The sequence below is a fragment of the Biomphalaria glabrata genome, chromosome 12 (genome assembly GCF_947242115.1).
Source record: "Biomphalaria glabrata chromosome 12, xgBioGlab47.1, whole genome shotgun sequence".
Taxonomy (NCBI): domain Eukaryota; kingdom Metazoa; phylum Mollusca; class Gastropoda; family Planorbidae; genus Biomphalaria; species Biomphalaria glabrata.
In genome coordinates this window covers 12,865,398-12,889,082 of record NC_074722.1, presented here as the reverse complement: position 1 = coordinate 12,889,082, position 23,685 = coordinate 12,865,398, and the positions used below count along the sequence as shown (strand labels likewise).

Genomic DNA, 23,685 nt, shown 5'->3' with positions numbered 1-23,685 from the left:
ACTTTACACATTCCGCTCACTTTTGTGCACTTCTTAGCACTTTAACCTTTTTCACTTGCAGCACAATTTTCTTATCTTCTTATCTTATCTTACAGACGTTCCATCTTAATAGAAGATAATTACGTCCTAAATGTATCCTTGTGTCAAGCAAGTCATGCATGTTAATTGGAGACTTAAAGTCTGGTAAGTCCTTGGTTTCCCTGGCTGATTAAAGACCACAGTGCTCTCTTGTACTTTATTTAGTTGGCAGCATTGACCTTTTAAATTAACGTCCTTCACATTGTTTACTATCGAAGATTTATCGTGAAAATACCCATTAGGCTACATATCTTCAATCTATCTAGAGTATCTTATGTAGCTTTTGTTAAGAACATTCTTACTGTAAGCTTTACATGTCGAAAAGGTTTGGAAAAAATAATATAAAGTAGTATGAAAGAGTTGTGAGCAAAGAGATCTTGGGGAGAAGACTGTTCAAATCAGTCACATTGACAATGAACCTCATTACACCAAAACGAACAGTCACGTGACAACCATTGATTTAAAAAAAAACGGAGAAATACGGTCACGTGATATCCATGTTTGATTTGAATAAGGTCGTAAGTTGTAAAGAATAGATAATGGGGTGTTCGTTTACGATTAGTGAATGAGGTACACAATTTGATTAACTTATGTTAAGTAAGACATTCATACAGACTAAAACTTTTTTAGAGTTTAATAATACGTCTTATAAGAATCAAAAAGACATTGTAGCTGTCCATATTGTACTCGAAAATGTAATGTACCCCTTTCAGACCTTGTGATTTATAGGGCAGATGATGTAAATGTCATCTGTTTTTGTGGCCTACGGTTACCGAGGGTGTCACGTGGCTAGCACAACGACCAAACCGCCTTCACCTTTTTTCCCCAACTAATGTCAGGTACCCATTAGAGCTGGGTATACTCAGAGGCGCCCAATGATCCCGAAATTAAAAATTCCAGTCTTCACCAGCATTCGATCCTAGGACCCCCGGTTCAGAAGCCGAGCGTCTTACCGCTCAGCCACCGCGCCTCCACATTTACGATGTAGAAGGTGTAAAAACCTATATTGTATACATTTAAAATAAATATTATACCCAAGTATGTAACAACAATAATAAATGCTTTTCATATGTGTATATATTCGATATATATATATATAATATATATATATATATATATATATATCTCGAAGACAAGCCTTATATATATATATATATCATACAAACAGGTCTAGCTAATTTATCGTTATCCGCCATATCTAAAAAACTACAATATGGAATTTTAATGGCACACTTTATATATATTATAAATACACAAAATAATATTATATGAATATAATTAAGTCTATAAATATTTGTAGTCTAAATAAAATTGTTTTCCTTTATTATATAGTGTTTCCTCTGTAATGTTCAAATGTCATTGTGGCGGTTCGTTTATTCCAATGTCCTTTATCCAAGGCAGAAAGTGTGCACTAAGCATTAGTAATTAATTCCGTTGGAAAAGAATTCTTGTCTACCATCAAATGTTCAATCTCTTCTGGACAAACCAGCACAAAGGTTTCCAGGTTTTCATTCTGGTCAGTGGCGGTGTCCACGCCGTTATGGATGGCCATGAACCGGACCAATCGTTTCGGATTGGAAATTTCGTTGGAGTTAATGTCGTCTGAGCTCCGCGCGGAGGGACTCCGGGACGAGTCCGGCTCCGGAGTGGAGCTAGCGCTGGAGTCGTGTGAGCTGTCCCCATTCGCCGTGGACAGAACCACTCCTACCAACTTTTTCCGTACTTTGTCTCTCAGGAGGTGGCCGTCGCCGTCTTCGCTGTCATTGAGATTACCACAGTTGGCAGCCAGATTGTTATAATTGGAAAGAAATCCTGCTTTCGTGTTCAGGCCGGAGGTTTCCTGGGCAGAAAGTAGATTTTTGGAAGTGTCGGGGTCGTTGCTCTGAAGTTTCCTTGTCTCGCTCTGGTTTAAGCTCGACTCTTTATGAACGCCTTTAAAATTACGTTTATCTAGGACGAGCATTAGACGAGTCAGCGATTTACTGCCAGATTTGGCAACGTTGTTTGGGGGGTAGTCGTTGGGGAGGCTGTTTTTTTTAGCGCCCTCCTGATAGTTTTTAACTCCGCCGCTTTCTTTTGATAAGGTTAAGATTAGATCTTGGAGGTGTTGCTGTTTTAGGGTGACACTGCTGTGGACGTCCACAGAGCCCACCTCCGTGAGGGTCACAGTCCCGTTGTCAGCCTCGTCGTCGCTGTATGCCCCCAAGCTGCCAGCCGGAGAGCCTCGATCCGTGGCGTTGTATCTGGCGGCGTGGATGTTGTGGGGCATGCTGGGGCTAGGGGTGATGTAGGTGCTCAGAGGGAGCTGGGTGGCCTGGTCGGAGCTTCTCTCCGCGGGGCACTCCTCTGTCATTTTGCCTCCGGTGTTGATGGAGACGTTGGAAGTGACGGACTGCCAGCAATTAAAACACTTGACACGTCTCCGGTAGTAAGGATTCATAGTGAAGTAGATCTGAAATAGTAAGTGAATAGTAAGGATTCATAGTGAAGTAGATCTGAAATAATAATTGAATAGTAAGGATTCATAGTGAAATAGATCTGAAATAGTAAGTGAATAGTAAGGATTCATAGTGAAGTAGATCTGAAATAGTAAGTGAATAGTAAGGATTCATAGTGAAGTAGATCTGAAATAGTAAGTGAATAGGAAGTAAAAAAGTAAGCTTGAAGAAAAAAGTAAAAAAAAAGTAAGTAAAATATAAGAAGGAAGTAAAGGTAAGGAAACAATTAGTACAAAGTAAGTGAATAGAAAGTACAAAGTAAATGAATAGAAAGTACAAAGTAAATAAATAGAAAATACAAAGTAAGTGAATAGAAAGTACAAAGTAAATAAATAGAAAGTACAAAGTAAGTGAATAGAAAGTACAAAGTAAATAAATAGAAAGTACAAAGTAAGTGAATAGAAAGTACAAAGTAAGTGAATAGAAAGTACAAAGTAAGTGAATAGAAAGTACAAAGTAAGTGAATAGAAAGTACAAAGTAAATAAATAGAAAATACAAAGTAAGTGAATAGAAAGTACAAAGTAAATAAATAGAAAGTACAATGTAAATAAATAGAAAATACAAAGTAAGTGAATAGAAAGTACAAAGTAAATAAATAGAAAATACAAAGTAAGTGAATAGAAAGTACAAAGTAAATAAATAGAAAGTACAATGTAAATAAATAGAAAGTACAAAGTAAGTGAATAGAAAGTACAAAGTAAGTAAATAGAAAGTACAAAGTAAATAAATAGAAAGTACAAAGTAAGTGAATAGAAAGTACAAAGTAAATAAATAGAAAGTACAAAGTAAGTGAATAGAAAGTACAAAGTAAGTGAATAGAAAGTACAATGTAAGTAAATAGAAAGTACAAAGTAAATAAATAGAAAGTACAAAGTAAGTGAATAGAAAGTACAAAGTAAGTAAATAGAAAGTACAAAGTAAATAAATAGAAAGTACAAAGTAAGTGAATAGAAAGTACAAAGTAAATAAATAGAAAGTACAATGTAAATAAATAGAAAGTACAATGTAAATAAATAGAAAGTACAAAGTAAGTGAATAGAAAGTACAATGTAAATAAATAGAAAGTACAAAGTAAGTGAATAGAAAGTACAAAGTAAGTGAATAGAAAGTACAAAGTATGTAAATAGAAAGTACAAAGTAAATAAATAGAAAGTACAAAGTAAACAGAACGTATTGAAATCATAATAAAACAAGAAAAACATAAAAATACTGTAAAAAAAGAACAACAAAGCTTATATTAAGTGTAATTGTATCAATTAGTTTCGATCAGTTTGGTGTAATAATATGTATGAATTACCTAGACATATTTAATCTGCGGTTTGAAATATTTTTAACAAATTGTTTTTTAATTTATAGCTTTCTCAAAGTGCTATGATTCTATCACTTGTCTGGACCAGTTGGGAAAAAGGATGGGGGGGGGGGGTAGAAAGGGGTGTCTTGGTGAATGTTTACATAATCTTTTTTTATAATGGTATTTTTTTTTAAAAGTTCACCCTGGGCGCGAGTCCTTAAGGGAACAAATTCAACTTATACCATCACATCTGTCAAGTATGATTTCTTTCCCTTGTTCAAGATTCCGAAAAAAAATCATTGCCATTAGTTAATTAACTAGTTGATTACTATTTTTATTCACATTTATGTTGTCAGGTAAAAAAAAAATAATTGTGCAAAATTTCAGCTTGATCCGAGAATGGGTATGGGAGAAACAACGTCTATAGATAAACATTTTACTTGACAGACAGAGAGACAGACAGACAGAGTAAGTTAATATAAGCTTTGTAAATATTTGTGTTCAGCTTAACGTTGCTCAGTAATGCTATATGTTGATGTAATAGGTCTGCAGAAGTAACGCCTTTTGGCACGTAACGAGAATCCACCTACGTAAGTTGAGGACCTTAAAGATGTCTTCAAGGTCAGTTGTCATCATCCCTTCAAATAATATATTTATTTTTTCTTTATTATAATTCTCATCATTATTATTTTAATGAGGCAGTTGATTGACACTCAAGACAAAGTAATCGTCTCAATGGAACAGTTTTACGGCAGGAAAAAATAAAAATAAAAAAAACTCTTTATATTACATAATGTGAAGGCCAGTGAAGGGTATGGTGTAGAGTTATGGTGTAGGGTATGGTGACCGGGTGCTCTGGATAACGAAACGGGTTTGAATCTTAGAACTTATAAATAACACTACTATGGCCTCCTTCAGTCGCGAAGCGACTATGAATCATCTCATAGAAATGAGATGAATGCCTGGGCATCAGTGCCGGTCCTACAATTGCTAGGCCCTATGCGAAACTGAATGCACGGGCCTTGTCTGGGTGGGAATAAGGATAATAAGTGAAAATTAAGATTTTGTATTGGAAATAAAATTCGACTTTGAATTCTATTCATTCTTTACTAAGTACAAAATTGCGACTTTACTTTACGAACCTTGCAACATATGGCATATTTATATGCCAGTGACTATACAAGTAAATAAAGTATTGGAACTTTCGATTAAGGTGAAAATTCGCCCGGTTATTACAATTTTACATGAAATCTGACGGTGCATTATGGGTAATTGGAATCAATGGGACGGACTACGTCAACTTAAAGGCGTACCTGACATACGTCACGAGGTAAAGGTGGTTGTTGGTCGTTGTGCTAGCCACATGACACCCTCGTTAACAAATAGCTATAAAATAAAGCTAAACTTTACTTCATCTGCCAGTATAGATCGCAAGATCTGACTGGGGTTACGTTTTAAAGCGTACCTAATCTTAAAAACACTTAACATACAAGAGAAGATGAAACACAAGAAGAAACAAAGAAACATTTTAATCTTTTGTTTTTGTGTAGCTTCTAAGTCGAGATGAAAATCGTGTTGTTTCCAGTTCTTTGTGCAGACGATGTTTTAATGGTTCAATAATACTGAGAAACATGAGCAGACATAACTTGATGATTGTGAAGGGGTGGGGGGAGGGGGGGTTGTCTGATGAGCAAGGTTCTAATTAAGAACCTAGTCTTACAACATACATCAGTCGGACATCGATACGTCGCATTATTTACAATGTGAGGCGTTTCAAATGTCTTCTTCCTGTCACGTGTAACGTTTCTTATTTGGTAGCCAAGTGGCTGAGAGACCAACACCTCTTTGCCACGGCTTGGTTATATAACATGAGGAATCGAGTTCGAATCTCGACAGGAGCAGAGTTGTCTAAAGACAGCGCGAAAACCTTCTCACATATATCCCCTCCCCCCACTGGTCCACAAAAAAGATTGGACCACTGCTAATATAAGCATGAAAGATTTGCTGTATCAAAACAATTTTAAAAGTAAACTGTGTACTCGAAGAGGACAACTTTGTGAAGGGAACTGAACATGTTGCAAGGTCTATTGTAAGTGGGTCATAGTTAGGACTCAACTTAGAAACATGTTAGGGGTCAGTTACTCCGTTGGTTCGCTGACCAAACTTAATGAGGGCAGTTGATTAACTGCCTGAAATTGTTCTTACCGCAAGCAAAATTCAGTAACATTGGTTTGGCTTGATAACTGCGTGTAGCCTCACCACTTAGCAGATTGTGATTGTGTGTGTGTGTGTGTGCGTGTATGTCTGCATGTGTCTGTATATATATCTGTGTACATGTAACAGCTTAGAGACCACGTCTATCTCGGAGGAGACAATGTCTAAAGTTTGCAGTTTGTAGGAAGTGACATTGTTCAAAGCATGTAAGAAAACAATTTGACGAACCCCCGGTCTGGGCTATAAGTTCAGTGGCGACACCTATGTAGATGTTGATGTAGATGTTGATGTATGTGATCATGTTGATATCGATATTGATATACAATAATCGAATTTTCCTGTCTCTCTCTCTCTGTCTCTCATTCTCTGTGTATCTACTTTAACCTCTCGTCTGCATCTATCGTAGGCCTACTGAGAGTTATATGGTAAGTGCTACTCAAAACACACTCCATAACAGTTTGTATGTGCTAATTATTGTGGTCTTAAACAAAGCAATAATCGGCCTGCTAATTTTAAAGCTTTGTTTTCTAGAAATTACATTTCTAACCCATGTCTTATTTCATCACCTTTAATCATTTCAGTCCATCGCTTGATAAGACCATTAACAAACATAATCGATAGTTGACTTTATATAGAAAAAAAACACGTGCGCATGCGTAAATAAAAGGATTACTTCCCTTTGGGCATCTTATTCTTGTATTTCCGGTCTTACTATAGCAAAGACACCCACACATATTCAACTAAAATATACCCAGAACAACACACACAGGCTTTCTGTTTGTCTGTCCTTAGAGTGACTTACCACAGGGTTAATGACGTGACTTATCTTGGCCAGCACAGTGGGGATGGCCGACTGGACAGGGTGGACGTCAAAGGCGGGAATGTAGGCGAAGCAGATGCTCAAGACGGAATAAGGCAACCAGATGATGAGAAAACACACACACATGATGACCGCCATCTGTGGGGTGGACAAGAGTTCAAACAGTAAGCAACAACAGCCAAGGGGAGATCAGTTGGATGGATGTGATGAACGCATGCGCAAGAGAGTTAAAATACGTAGAATAGCAATAGAGTGTAAAATACATTGGCTAGCAGTAGATTATCACCATACAAGATAGCAGACGTCGCAAAGCCAGGAGAGTAACTAATGTAATTGTATAAAGTTACTAGTCGACCCACGGCGTAGCATACGCCGTTAGTTTGCTGGGCCGGCCTTAGGCGCTTTCACAGGACCCGCACTTTTTTAGGACCCAGCTAATTCTAGGTGTATAAATTATTAAATTAAACCATTTTATAATTTATAACAGATTTACCGCGGCCTCCTGTCGATTTACCAGGAGCTCCAGGAAATCTGAAATTGCAAAATATACGAAAAAGTCCTGGAAATATCCGGAAATTATTTCAATCTTTTGAAAACTCAGACAAATCTCCTGAAATATATTGACGTTTTGGGGTGTCATTCAATATGGAATCCTACGCGCGAAAAAAGAACGGCATTATGCAATACCCGTAATTGTGGAATCTGGTGAAAGAAGCTTCTCGCTCCTCAAACTAATGAAGAATTATTTGAGGTCAACAATTCTCGAAGATAGATTGAAACATTTGGTAATTCTTGCTATTGAGCGTGATCTATGTAGGAAATAGAATTTTTATGATATACACGCAAGGCTCGTAAAGTAATTCTGTACGTAGTAAAAAATGAATAAAATGCAAAGACGAATGTATTTTCTAATATAAACTCTTAATTTTCACTTATAATCCGTATCCCTACCAAAAATAGGCCCCGCTAATTCCGTTTTGCATAGGGCCCTTCAATGGTTAAGTCCGGCCCTGCTATAAGTTGCTATTTACAGAGTAGATTACTTGTTCTCCTACCCCCCCCCCCCCTCTTTTTTTCGCCGCTAAAACTACGTGGGGTAGAAACAAAAAAGAGTGATCTTTCCATGACTTCTTGGTCACAACGGTTAAGTCCGGTCCTGCTATTTTTTGACGGGTGAATACTACTTGTTCTCCCCCCCCCCCTCTTTTTTTTCGTAGGGTAACTCTAGTCCGACATGCAGAAATAAAAGAGTGATTTTTCCTTTACTTCTTGTCCAAACTCTTGCGTCATGAAGAGAATTACATATATAGGTGATTGATTCAAAATAATTCAAGTAAGTTCAGTTAACACAAGCTAGGTTTTTAAAAAGGTTTATGTTATATTTAACTTTTTTTTTTTTTTACTTTGGCTCATTTTTACATTGTCGGCTGGGGTTATTTCTACCTCATTGTCTGCTGCTTGTCTTCTCATCACTTGTCTCCCCTTAGAGCTAAGTCTTCCCAGTAACATTCTGATTATAAACTGTTTTTATTTGCTCTTCGTCCATCGACGTTTTTTATGGTAGGAATCGGTCGCTCCAGACGTCTCTACTTAGACATTTACATGTAACGTATACCTTGATCTCGTTACGTTGGGAGATATCATTTCTGGCTCGTTAGCAATCATTCTATCTGCCGTGAATCCTCCTCTAACCTTTGGGAGTCAGCCAAGGATCAAAATAGTCATTCCTACTATTTCCTAGATGTCTTTAGTTCATTGTCTCTTCTAGAGCTCTTTCTTTGTATGAATGGAAATATTGGTTACTGTGTTAGACTCAGCAAGTTTTTGGTCATTTAAAAAAAAAAAATCATGCCGTGAGTAATGCTCTAACTATGGTCCTCGGGAACTAACCGGCACTTTATGCTCTGCTATCAAAGCCATCGAAATTCTTCCCACAATACATATTAAAGCCTCGGAAGTTCTATTTCATAGCGCTCAATGATCTTTTGGTCGGTTGTACGGCTCGTGTCACATATGTAGGAATTGTATATTTGGGTTTAACTCTTTCTCTCCGTGATTATTTTCTACTGTCCAATGGAATGTTAACCATTCTGCCCATTTGTATTTCATTCCCCTTTTATGATTAAGCTTTAATAACGTTTTTACACAACGCTAATTCATGTTCGTATAACCAAAAATGAAACAGATCGACGTTGGTTTTAGTCATTAGGAGAGAAAGAGTTAAAAAGGCTGGACGCCACTCTCATAGGAGCTCTTTCGGTGTATGAAGCCTGACAAGCAACCAGGCCACCATTACTTTTCACGTACTCATGAAAGATGAGTGTACTTTAAGATTTGAACCAGGGACTCTCTGTCGCTTTTGTAGCCGCTACGTTTATCATCAATCAATGTTTTGAAATGTATAAAAAAAAATTGTCATGATTCTAGAGGCTATTATGTAAATTCCATTGAACATATCGTAGAATTTATCTCAAACTCTATACCACATTGAACGCTTCATTTAAAACAAAAATTATGTCACCATATGGTGGCCAGGTTTTAAAAAATTATAATACAGATTGTCAGCTTAATAAGTTGCCAAATGTGGTCTTTTGGACAAACTAAGTCTTACAAGCTGGTCGTAATAGAAACGACTGCAATGCATGAACTATCAAGTTTCATGTGACACGTTCAAAATACCAGGTTAGAAGAACCACATACCATGACTACATGACAGACTACCTACCCTGACATACCATGACTACATGACCAGACTACATACCCTGACATACCATGACTACATGACCAGACTACATACCCTGACATACCATGACTACATGACCAGACTACATACCCTGACATACCATGACTACATGACCAGACTACATACCCTGACATACCATGACTACAGGACCAGACTACATACCCTGACATACCACGACTACATACTCTGCCATACCATGACTACATGACCAGACTACATACTCTGACATACCACGACTACATTTCCTGTCATACCATGGCTACATGACCAGACTACATAAACTGTCATACCATGACTACATGACCAGACTACATGCCCTGACATATCCTGACTATATGACCAGACTACATACCCTGACATACCATGACTACATGACCACACTACATACCCTGACATACCATGACTACATGACCAGACTACATACCCTGACATACCCTGACTATATGACCTGACTACATACCCTGACATACCATGACTATATGACCAGACTACATACCCTGACATACCCTGACTATATGACCAGACTACATACCCTGACATACCACGACTACATACTCTGCCATACCATGACTACATGACCAGACTACATACTCTGACATACCACGACTACATTTCCTGTCATACCATGACTACATGACCAGACTACATGCCCTGACATATCCTGACTATATGACCAGACTACATACCCTGACATACCATGACTACATGACCACACTACATACCCTGACATACCATGACTACATGACCAGACTACATACCCTGACATACCCTGACCATATGACCTGACTACATACCCTGACATACCATGACTATATGACCAGACTACATACCCTGACATACCCTGACTATATGACCAGACTACATACCCTGACATACCATGACTACATGACCAGACTACATACCCTGACATACCCTGACTATATGACCAGACTACATACCCTGACATACCATGACTACATGACCAGACTACATACCCTGACATACCATGATTACATACCCTGACTAAGCGGTTCTGGCTCTTGGCCCTTCTCTTCCTCTCGGCAAAGTACCGCTCCACACGAGAGGCGCTTAAGCTCATGTGATACACCACACAGCCGTAACAGACCAGCATGATGAACAACGGCACGGCTAGGACACCTGTGAACACGGCTGTGACATAGCTGAAACAAATCAGAAATTGTGTCAAAACGTGACATGTCAAACAGCTGCTGCGAATTTGTTGCACTGAGTCTGAAGTTAGTGTACTTATGACCATTACTACTTGGTCTTTGTTGAAATGTGTACTTTTGGTCATTACTAAGGGTCTTTGTAGAGATCAGGGACTCAAACTCTTGTCTTCTATTGAGTCAGAATCGAGCAAATAATATTCAACTGTGCCAAGCACTTCAATGTGAAGAGTAATGCCTTTTTTATTTTGGTAAGAGTACACGTACTTTATCCTGTTTTAATTTAAGATGAAACAAATGTCAATGTTTGTTAGAGTTAGAGAGTATAGAATGTAGAAGTTATTTTCCTTTTTCGATAATAAACATAATAATTAATAACAAATATATAATTGACTTATTAGTTAATATTTCAATTAGTGCATGTTTCGTTAGGTAAAATAATTAACTTGTTTAAAGTTTAAACTTGTTCCGAAAATGGGAGTGGGAGAAATCAAGTGTACAATTAGTTAAGGCGAGAATATCCGACATATTCAGCCATATCTGTGAATATTGAAGGATTACTTTCCCTTGTTGGTTTCAAACAAAATAATTAATAAGCAACAATTGATTGACTAATTGATTAATTTTTGTTTGTTTTATGTATTGTCTACGCTAATGAATAATTGTGTAAAGTTTGGACTTGATCCGAGAATGGAAATGAGAGATAGAACGTGTTCAAACTTGTTACCAGACAGACAGACAGACAGAGTTGATAGAAACTTTGTAATCAAATGTCATGTCAACTGATGAAAAATGAAATGAGACGTGTTGAAAAGTGTACCTTCTGTCAGGATTCTTCCACGACACAGTGCACGAGGTGCCGAATGGCTCAGGGGCGTATACACCCCACCCAAACAGTGGTGCTGCAGTCCAAATCAAGGCGTAAATGAGTACTCCTATTAAGACCACGCCCGTGTAACGAGGCTGTTTCACTAAGGCTGAAACAGAGTAAAACAAGCAAAATATAAGCCATTTATTTTAAATATATATATATTTATATATATAAAAGAGAAAGCCCTGCATAAACACTGTCATTTGTCTCAATACTGCAAGGTTTAATTCTCCCTTTTCCATCTAATACATTTTAGTTACCATTAATTGATCAAATAATTTGTTAATTTTTCTTTTATTACCTTATGTATTGTCTTCGACTATGAATACTTTGCCAAATTTTAGCTTGATCAGAACATGGGAGATGGGAGAAAAAAAGGGTCTAAAAGAATTCCACCAGATAGACAGAGTGAGTTGATATTAACTTTGTAAACAAAATCCTCAATGGATAGAGTTCTACACTTCACGGAGGTCAATTCTGGACAAAGAGAAAGGCTATTGATAGTATTGATCGTATAGAGAAAAAGATTAAGACTCCATGTCTGAAAATATATTAGCTCTTTCTTTTTACGGTGTTTTGGAGTCTGTGTCTCTATGGAGACGATGAAAAGAGGTTAGCGATAGATTGTGAACGATGCCACATAGGTTGGTCTTAGTTAGGGGAGACGACTCCAGAACGTGACAGTGACAGGTTGTGAACGATGCCACATAGGTTGGTCTTAGTTAGGGGAGACGACTCCAGAACGTGACAGTGACAGGTTGTGAACGATGCCACATAGGTTGGTCTTAGTTAGGGGAGACGACTCCAGAACGTGACAGTGACAGGTTGTGAATGATGCCACATAGGTTGGTCTTAGTTAGGGGAGACGACTCCAGAACGTGACAGTGACAGGTTGTGAATGATGCCACATAGGTTGGTCTTAGTTAGTGGAGACGACTCCAGAACGTGATAGTGACAGGTTGTGAACGATGCCACATAGGTTGGTCTTAGTTAGGGGAGACGACTCCAGAACGTGACAGTGATAGGTTGTGTTATTATAGTGACTTAGATTTTGCAAAAAAAAATATATTATTACTAAAGTCTACTACATTTATTTCATTTATCACAAGTTGTTTTTTTTTTTTGTCTCTATTATAAATAAAGTTTTATTTAGTATTATTCCCAAGGAAGTCAGTCAAGTTTTATTAGTTCAGATCTATTACGCCTCCAACGGTTTAGTTGTCTACCAGCAGTTTGGTGTTAGAATTCATCGACCTGTAACAACATCAAGGCACTACTATACACAACAAACAAAACTGCAGGGTCCGGCATGGTATAAGCTTAAAGAAGAAAAGGTTGGAGACTCACTAATGTCTTTACTTACACGGAAGTGGTCAAGTAGACGAAGCTATGTGGGGGGGGGGGGGGGGGGATTGAACAAAAAAAAATGACGTCAACAAAGATTTGGCACTCTCGTGTAAGCGAAGACTATTACATTTTGGTATTTTATGACCTAGCAAAAAAAAAAACTTAAAAAAAAAAACAGACTTTGATATAATAAAAAGGTGAGCGTAGTTAAATGCAATAGTCCGGCAAGCAAACAAAAAAGAATACTTTTAAAATTCAAATCTTATCTTAGGAAAAGAACCGCTTATTACTGCCATTTATCTCAAGATGATGGATTTTAAGTTTTTAACTCCCCTTCTGTTCTATAAAACAAAACTAGTGAATTATTACCATGTAACGATACAGACAATTGCAGTACTGTATTCTGCGTTATCTTTAACCCCAATTCCGGTTAAGCTGTATTTTTGGTAGTGTTTTCGAGAAAGTATTGTACAAGGTCAATATGACATGAAGTCTCAGTTTTCACACAGTCAAAGAGAAGACATTAGAAAGAAGAAATAAAAACATTTAATGGGTTTAACAAATATTCATCAATGTTGTTTTTTATATTTGAACACAAATATCTTGAATAGCTTTTATATACTAAGTCTGCACTCAATATTTAAAAACCTTATTTAATAATTCTGCTTTGGTTAGTAAATAAAATAACAGATCACGAACGACGTCAGCTGAGATAAAAAAGTTAAATTTTTGTTAGATGTAAAAATATTTTTTAAAGATATTTGTAACGTAGAAAAGAATAGTTTTTTAGCGTTGTATTATTATTATTGGACTTCTATTTACAGAATATTTGTGTGTGATGTTTGTTTTCTTAATGTTCAGTTGGTGTGGTATTATCTTCAACATGTCGCTTTGATAGGGTGTTTAGTTCTAATGAGATTGGAAGCCGAGAATCGTTTTACATTTTCAATTATATATGTGATAGTTTTGTGATTCCCCATCTCGTCCTTGCTCAGGGATAGACATGAAGACGATTTGGTCTAGAATAGTGTTCTCTCTTTCTCTCTCTCTCTCTCTCATCTCTCTCCCTCTCTCAAGCATTTTTCTCTATTGTTCTATTTTTTCTTTTTTTGTTCTTCTCTTATTCTTTCTGTCATTTCTCTTCCAACTCATTTTCTTATCTTCTTTCTCTTTACTTTCATTTTTTTACACATTTTGCCTCTATTACTTTTGTTTCTTTGTTCACTTTTTTCTTCTTCTTCTTCTTCTACTTCTTCTTCTTTCTCTCTTCTTCTTCTACTTCTTCTTCTTTCTCTCTTTCTCTCATTTATCCTCTATTTTTTATTTTCTATGTTTTCCATTTTTCATGTCTTTCTAATGTCTAATGTCTCTCTCTCTCTCTCTCTTTCTCTCTCTCTCTCTCCATTCTTTATCTCTCTCTCTCTCTCTTCTATCTCTTTTTTTATCTCTATCTCTCTTTTATCATCTTTGTTTCTCCTTTATTTTATTCAACATGTCTTCTATTTCTCTTTCTAATTTCTTCTCTCTCTCTTTCTTTCTTTCTTTCTCTCTCTCTCTCTTTCTCTCTCTCTCCTCTCCCTCTGTTTTATTTCTGATATTTGAAAAATCGATCATCAGCCCGCCCCACCAAGAATTCTGTTTGTTTTACATGTTTCGGATGTTCCTTCAGAGTTGAAGATAGTTTACTTCCTAGTCCAAACCTCCCGCAGGACGACGGGGGATGGGAGCGGGCAGGGTTTGAACCCTCGACCGTCGATTAATCCGAACGACAGTCCAGCGCGCAAACCGCACGACCAGGCAGCCGTTAAGATCAACGTGACCCGGTGATAGAAGAAGCAAAGAGATAATTTAGCCTAATAATGCAAGATGAAGGACATACAATACTATTGGACTTGGAGTTATGAACAAAAATATTATTATAACAAATTATAACAGTAAAAAAAAAAATGTTGTCCCATGATGCACTGCTCTAAAGGGTACACGGTATAGAACGGAATCGTGGGTAGTGTGGAAGAAAAAGGGAAGCAACTGACACTGCTGTGTCTTTCGCTAGTGTCCCCTTAGATCCACAAATTAAATTTGTCTGTGTATGTGAAAGAGAATGTTACAGAAAGAATTTTCGTAAGGGCAACAGCAGAAAAGGTGAAAAAAAAATGTGTGAGAAAAAAGAAAAGTGTTCCCAAAGACAAACGCTATTGCCAGGACATTCTAGACTTTTTTTTTGAGTCAGAGGTAGCGTGCCGTATCTTTGTACAAAATTAATTTTGTTTGTTTGTTTGTTTGTTAATCTGTTTCAAATGTTTCTTCCGAATTGATGATTCTTACATCCAAGCCCAAACTTTCCATATGACGGCTGCGCATGGCAGTGGTCAAGGTTCGAACCCAGGATTATTAAATGACAATCAAGAGGTAGCCCAGGAATAATACTAGTGACCAGGGCTACCTCCTTATTAATAGACTTTTTTGTACTAGGATGAATAGTTCGTTCTAAAAGAAAACTCATTGATGTTGGCCTTTTTATATTCTTTCTTCTTATTACGAGAAAAAAGTGTAAATGCTAGGAGAAAGAATTTCTGAAGCTGAAAACACCAGAATACGATGAGCGCCTGGACCGGACCCGAAATCATGCCCCTTGAGGACTTGAGCGGGAATCCGCCAAATGGTTTATTCTACCTACAGAAAGAACTTTTTTACAACGCTTAAAAATTATGTAGGCAAAAAAAAACAACAAAAAAACAGACTCGTTTTGGCGAAATTACATTATGTAATTTTTGTATTCTAAATATAGTGTTAAATAAATGGAAAATAAAACATAAACATAAACATTGTGTTATAATTTTCTTTTCTTTTTTATTACATTCTTAGAAAAACGGACTTCACTGTGGGAGCCTACGTCGCTCCTCTAGGTCTCCAGCTTGTAACAGGGGCTCGAACGAAAATTTTGTTATATAGGGGGTCGCCACCCGGAAATGTTTCAGAAACACTGCCCTAACGTGTTTTATTTCAAGTCATTGTCTTTCATATATATATACACACATACTAGACTTAGATATATATATATACACACATACTAGACTTAGATATATATATATATACACACATACTAGACTTAGATATATATATATATACACACATACTAGACTTAGATATATATATATATACACACATACTAGACTTAGAAATATATATATACACACATACTAGACTTAGATATATATATATATACACACATACTAGACTTAGATATATATATATATACACACATACTAGACTTAGAAATATATATATACACACATACTAGACTTAGATATATATATATATATATATATACACATACTAGACTTAGATATATATATATACACACATACTAGACTTAGATATATATATATATACACACATACTAGACTTAGATATATATATATATATACACACATACTAGACTTAGATATATATATATACACACATACTAGACTTAGAAATATATATATACACACATACTAGACTTAGATATATATATATATATATATACACACATACTAGACTTAGATATATATATATACGCACATACTAGACTTAGATAGATATATATACACACATACTAGACTTAGATAGATATATATACACACATACTAGACTTAGATATATATATATACACATATACTAGACTTAGATATATATATATACACATACTAGACTTAGATATATATATATACACACATACTAGACTTAGATATATATATATACACACATACTAGACTTAGATACCGGTATATATATATATACACACATACTAGACTTAGATATATATATATATACACACATACTAGACTTAGATATATATATATACACACATACTAGACTTAGATATATATATATATATACACACATACTAGACTTAGATATATATATATACACACATACTAGACTTAGATATATATATATACACACATACTAGACTTAGATATTTATATATACACACATACTAGACTTAGATATATATATATATTATATACACACATACTAGACTTAGATATATATACACATACTAGACTTAGATATATATACACATACTAGACTTAGATATATTGTTACGATTCTCTCTCCTAATCAGTCTTCTGTAAACACTGCTAAACACAACACAATACATCAACACATCAAGAACTTGACAACAAGAGCTCCACATAATCTGGTACTTTAATAATGGGTGAATAAGTAGATTACAGCCAATACTAGACAATTGGCATCAAACACATCAACAACTAAAATGTCATTCTGTACATCACCGTACAAAACTCTACTGTCTCTCTTTCTGGACTTGTACATCAACACATGAGGACTCAACCAGGACCGACTTCATGGCCGACTAACAGTCCCGGTCTCGACGCTCTCCGGTCTTGAACTGCCGCTTTCCTACACACTGTGTCCTCGTACACGCAGGCTTTCGATCACATGACCATAACATTGGTCATATTTGCGTGTAATCGTGTAATCGTAGTACTGTCCCTTGTCCATGGCCCCGCTGACCTGAGTGATTCACGTGTGTGTCAGCTGAGCCTGAGTTAACCCTTTTGCGCCGCCAATAGGGTCGTAACAATATATATATATATATATATATATATACACATACTAGACTTAGATATATATATATATATATAGGTCTAGATATATATAGATTGGTAAAAATGGTATAGCGGGAATAGGGTTAGGACCCACTGGTCCACAAATGAGATTGGACCATAGCGCTGTAAGCATGCTATAAGCATGAAAGTAGCGCATTATAAAAGGTTTAATTCAATTTTTAGCGGCCCCCGAAAGGGGAAAAGACGCTATTTGTTTTGTGTGGCCTGTCTGTCCGTCCGTGCGACGGTCCCGTTTAGATCTCAGAAACTAGAAGAGAAAATGAAAATCAGACATCATGATATTTTAGATCATTCAAAGTTCTGATGCAACGGCTACTTTTTTCTTTTCTGAAAGCGAAAAATCTAATTTTATTTGCAAGCATTTTTTTTCATAAAAATACACCACTTTTACAACTATTTACTATAAATAGTAACAAAAACTGGAAGCTTTATAGTAAAGGAAACAACAATTTACCATTTTTAAACATTTATGCAAATGGTTTTAGATTTTTGGTCAAAAAATATTTTTTTTTATTTACAATTGTATTTCTAAGTTATGTAAGTTTTGTCATACTAAAAAAAACATTAAGAGAAAAAAATCTATTTATTTACAGTGCAAATAAGTTGGACATCATTGACAACAACAATTCATAAGTAGTTTTTCATATCATCGCGTGAACTGCAGTACATTACTGCCGTCGTGGAACACAACACTAAAGGAGTATTTTGGGTTTTTTTTCTTTACGGAAATGTTTTTTTTCTTGAGGTTTAGAATAAGAGATTGACCCTCTACAAAACAATTAGATCAATTAGATTCATTTTAAGACATTAGTTAGGCCAGGTTCACATCTAACTTCAGATTTACTTTCACATATCCCTTGGTCTGCTATACCTTTGGGGCACCACACAGGATCTGTCAGCCCTCTTTCTCCATTCTTCTCTGTCATTTGCCTTTGATAGAATTTCATTCTGATATTTTTTCTGAAAATATTGAAACCTGCCATTTTTCCTGAATTTGTGTTTCCACACAAACTGTCTTTGTACCTTGTTAATTTTACATTGATATAATCTAGGTCACAGCCGTTTGTTCGTAGAAATGTCAATATCTTTAAGCTTCTGTTATGCTCGGACTCAGACACTGCCTCTCATTATGTAGTGAAAGAACAAAACGTTTTTCTAGAAAAACAAACTTCCAACAAGATTTTTAAATCTGATCAAACTGTAGGAACTGTTTTTCTTACATAATAAATAGAAGTATTTCTCACTCCAAAGCCTGCACAGAGAATGAAGATCAGGACAAAATAAAACACTTAATTGCTGAGCGGTAAATACAATTGTAAAGATACAAATTGTAACAACGGAGGTGTAGATCGATGAAAGCAATCAAAGTGAAACTAGATGTAACCGGTTGGACCTTGTTTGTTTTTTCAAACTATAGAGAGACGAAAGAATTAGGTGTCAGAAGTGTGGATTTCTTTATACTCAATGTCTTTCATTGTTTATCTTATTTAATGTCATCTGATTAGAATTTAACGTTTTTGTTAAGCTTATCTTGATTTCTAATAGATTGGTAATGAACTTAATGGACTATAAACCTCAACTACTAATATATCAAACACAATAAGATCCTGCAAATTATTCATTGGCGTATCTAGGGTTTGGGAGGAGAGGGTTGAATTTGAAAATCCCCCAGGACCCCAAATGAGGGGGGGGGGGCAAATGGGTGTTTTTACATTAAAAATTAAATATTACGCAAAATGCGGGGGCCCCCAAGGAAGTCAAGCTTGTCCCGGGCCCCCAAATGATAGAAACTTCCTAGCTACGCCCCTGAAATTATTACACCAACAATGACCCTCTGAGAATCATCAAAAAATGCAACTAACTACTGTACAGCAATATCACTAAATCCCTGCTTCAAGCTAAGACACTACTCAAGGGAAAAGGGAGAATACTAATTGACGCAGACAGAAAGTAATAAAGACAACAGTAAGGATTGGTTGGGCTTATCAATGAAAGACACTCGAAACCTGTCAATAGCAAGAGAACTAGAAAGAGACAGATCATCTGCGGTGCCATAACGGCTTTAAAAATTAATGGACAAGTGAAGATAAAGGTGAAGGTGAAGGTGAAGATGGAGGTGAAGATGAAGGTGAAGGCGAAGATGAATGTGAAGATGAATGTGAAGATGAAGGTGAAGATGAAGGTGAAGGTGAAGATGAATGTGAAGATGAAGGTGAAGATGAAGGTAAAGATGAAGGTGAAGATGAAGGTGAAGGTGAAGATGAAGATGAAGGCGAAGGTAAAGGTGAAGGTGAAGATGAAGGTGAAGATGGAGGTGAAGATGAAGGTGAAGATGAAGGTGAAGATAAAGATGAAGGTGAAGATGAATGTGAAGATGAAGGTGAAGATGAAGGTGAAGGTGAAGATGAATGTGAAGATGAAGGTGAAGATGAAGGTAAAGATGAAGGTGAAGATGAAGGTGAAGATGAAGGCGAAGGTAAAGGTGAAGGTGAAGATGAAGGTGAAGATGAAGGTGAAGATGAAGGTAAAGATGAAGGTGAAGATGAAGGTGAAGATGAAGGTGAAGATGAAGGTTGAGATGAAGGTGAAGATGAAGGTGAAGATGCTGGACATTACTATCATATCTGGAGAGTGTTGGAGAACTCAAAACGACTAAAAGTTGTTGGAGAAACAAACCAACAAATTTAAAAGTGTCGGACAATTGACCAACGAATTTAAAAGTGTCGGACAATCGACCTACAAATTTAAAAGTGTCGGACAATTGACCAACAAATTTAAAAGTGTCGGACAATTGACCAACGAATTTAAAAGTGTCGGACAATCGACCTACAAATTTAAAAGTGTCGGACAATTGACCAACAAATTTAAAAGTGTCGGACAATTGACCAACGAATTTAAAAGTGTCGGACAATCGACCTACAAATTTAAAAGTGTCGGACAATTGACCAACAAATTTAAAAGTGTCGGACTATTGACCAACGAATTTAAAAGTGTCGGACAATTGACCATCGAATGTAAAAGTGTCGAACAATTGACCGTCGAATGTAAAAGTGTCGGACTATTGACCATTGAATATAAAAGTGGCGGACAATTTACCATCGAATGTAAATGTATCGCACAATAGACAATTGAATGTAAAAGTGTCGGACAATTAACTATCGAATGTGGTCATCTGTTTCTATGGCCAACGGTTAACGAGCAGGGTGTTATGTGGCAGGCACAACGACAAACCGCCTTTACTTTCCCCAACTAAAAGTCAGGTAAGCATTAGAGTTGGGTAGACTCAGGGGCGCCCTAAAAATCCCGAAATTCACCGAGTTTCGAAACCAGTACCAGAGGTTCAGAAGCGAAGCGCTAAATACAGTCAGCCACCGCGCCCTCTATCGAATGTAAAAGTATGGCGAAATTTACAAACAAAATCTAAAAGAGTGAAAATTCACCATCAAATCTGAAAACCTTATATAATTTCTTATATCATCTACAAGTGTGTGGAAACCAATCGATGTAGGATAACAGACAAGACATTCCAATTTTAACAATTATACCCAAAGAAAAGTTGGCAGCTGGAGACCTGGGAATGTAAAACTAGACTAATTCTAAATTGAACTCTCTTCCAAAAGATCGAGTACTATGAATATCATCTGCGTCAGACGCACACCTATTTTAAAACGTATTTTCATTGTTTTTAATGTATCTAATCATAAATATGGTATGTATGCCATTAATACCAAGAGTTCTCTCATATTCGGGCGATTACATTTCCTTCTTGCTTAAGTTTTATTCTAACATGACGCCTTTTAAAAGTACATATCTTGTTACATATATATATATATATATATTATGATATTGTATTAGTTTGACTTTTTTAAAAAAGTAAAAATAGAACACATTTTAAAGTTATTTATATTTTCACTAGATGTCCGCTTCCACTAATGGCTAGTGGGGGTCAGATGATACTCCTCTCGTTGAAGTAAATACCAGATGGCGATGAGACCACGTCAACTAATTAAGTTCAAATGACAATGCTTTTGTTTTGTAATGGACATAATTAACTATCGATTCTTTGATGCGAGTACAATTTCTCGGTGTACCTTTCACAAGATACAAGTGTAACTCCTAGGTTTACATTTAGTCATGAGAAAAAGCGGGTTCTTGGTTTTCATTTCAACCGGGTCGAGATGCTAATGAATTATTATATCATGTAAAAAACAATGTCACACAAAAGTCTATCCACTTATTTCTCAATATTTCAGAATGGACCTGAATCACAGAATTTTTCTTAAGAATTTTATTTCCAATAGACCTTTTTTTTTCTTCCTCTTCTTCTTCATTGTTCTGATTATCGTGTTGGAGAACAGCTCTCTATACAGTTTGTCCTTTCATCTTGAGAAAGTTGACAGCTCTCTATACACTTTGTCCTTTCATCTTGAGAAAGTTGGCTGCTCTCTATACAGTTTGTCTTTTCATCTTGAGAAAGTTGGCAGCTCTCTATACAGTTTGTCTTTTCATCTTGAGAAAGTTGGCAGCTCTCTATACTGTTTGTCTTTTCATCTTGAGAAAGTTGGCAGCTCTCTATACAGTTTGTTCTTTCATCTTGAGAAAGTTGGCAGCTCTCTAAACAGTTTGTCTTTTCATCTTGAGAAAGTTGGCAGCTCTCTATACACTTTGTCCTTTCATCTTGAGAAAGTTGGCAGCTCTCTATACACTTTTCTCCTTTCATCTTGAGAAAGTTGGCAGCTCTCTATACAGTTTGTCTTTTCATCTTGAGAAAGTTGGCAGCTCTCTATACAGTTTGTCTTTTCATCTTGAGAAAGTTGGCAGCTCTCTAAACAGTTTGTCTTTTCATCTTGAGAAAGTTGGCAGCTCTCTATACACTTTGTCCTTTCATCTTGAGAAAGTTGGCAGCTCTCTATACACTTTTCTCCTTTCATCTTGAGAAAGTTGGCAGCTCTCTATACAGTTTGTCTTTTCATCTTGAGAAAGTTGGCTGCTCAGAAGGACGTAGTCATTATTGTCAGGAATTACTCCACGAACGAACGAGTTTTTTACTGATTGTTGTTTGTTTTTTTTTTGTTTTTTTTTGTTTTTTGTTTTTTTGCTTTAACATGTTTGGAATATTTTGCTAATAATTACTTTCTCTTCAATCTGCCTAATCTCTATTGGAGATGTTTTCCGTACTGCCTTCAAGCGCTCAGCGAACACAACTCTGGTAGATAGCAAAGCGGTTTAGTCCCATCTCATATTTAAATACATAATAACCTTTTCTTAATTAAAATCTCTAAATAAAATATCATGTTCTACAAAAACTTCTGGAAGCTTATAGGCCCGGACAGTGCTGCTCAAACTGAACGTGACGCCCGGGTGGAAAAATAGCGGTGACGGTTTGACCAATATCGAAAACTTTGTTCATTGCACTTGCGGGGATGTAAGAGAGCCTTGTCACGATCTGCACACCGTTTCCCAAGGGCGGACGTTTTATGGCGGACATCCACATATAAAGATAGAAGGATAATAGGCATGTAACAAATTTACTTCTGCTGGGGTCTCTCCTAGACGGAACAAATAGCTTTCAAGACTCAACTTCGACAACTACAGATTTGGTGTGGAAGTTCCTCGGATGTTGGTTTAACCTATCCCCACGCCCACCCATCTGTCAGATTTCCCATCACTTCGTAAAGTGAAAGTTAATATAAAAAGGTGATGTTGCTTTTATCTACCTGACATAAAAAAAAACACAATATCGCGTGCGCTAAATATATATCACATTGAAATCTTTGATACGTTTAGGATGAGAATGAGAAACATATCAAACTGTTTGTCGTCTGCAAGTGAAGATCTGCCAAAGATTAAACTACATTGTAGAACGTATTGTTACTTCCTAATACTGTTCCCTTTTCATGACATTAAAATCTGCGGCGAAATAGAAATGCATAGTTGCAAATAAAATCGAGCAGTTCATTTTTGTTGGTTGTTATTTTATTTTATTGCTGTCATTATGTTAATGTTTAAAAAATTT

At 36.3% G+C, this 23,685-nt stretch overlaps 1 protein-coding gene across 1 annotated transcript in view; it reads right to left on the bottom strand.

The window, feature by feature from the left end:
* Positions 1–1,225: 1,225 nt before the first annotated feature.
* LOC106063629 (pineal opsin-like) overlaps positions 1,226–23,685 on the bottom strand; it is a 110,036-nt gene continuing 87,576 nt past the window's right edge. Inside the window, exons 5-8 of the mRNA XM_056006641.1 lie at positions 11,632–11,788; positions 10,643–10,805; positions 6,885–7,040; positions 1,226–2,530 (exon numbers count right to left, since the gene is read on the bottom strand). Coding sequence (XP_055862616.1) covers positions 1,490–2,530; positions 6,885–7,040; positions 10,643–10,805; positions 11,632–11,788 — 1,517 coding nt within the window. The 3' untranslated portion in view covers positions 1,226–1,489. The remainder of the gene's footprint in view (positions 2,531–6,884; positions 7,041–10,642; positions 10,806–11,631; positions 11,789–23,685) is intronic.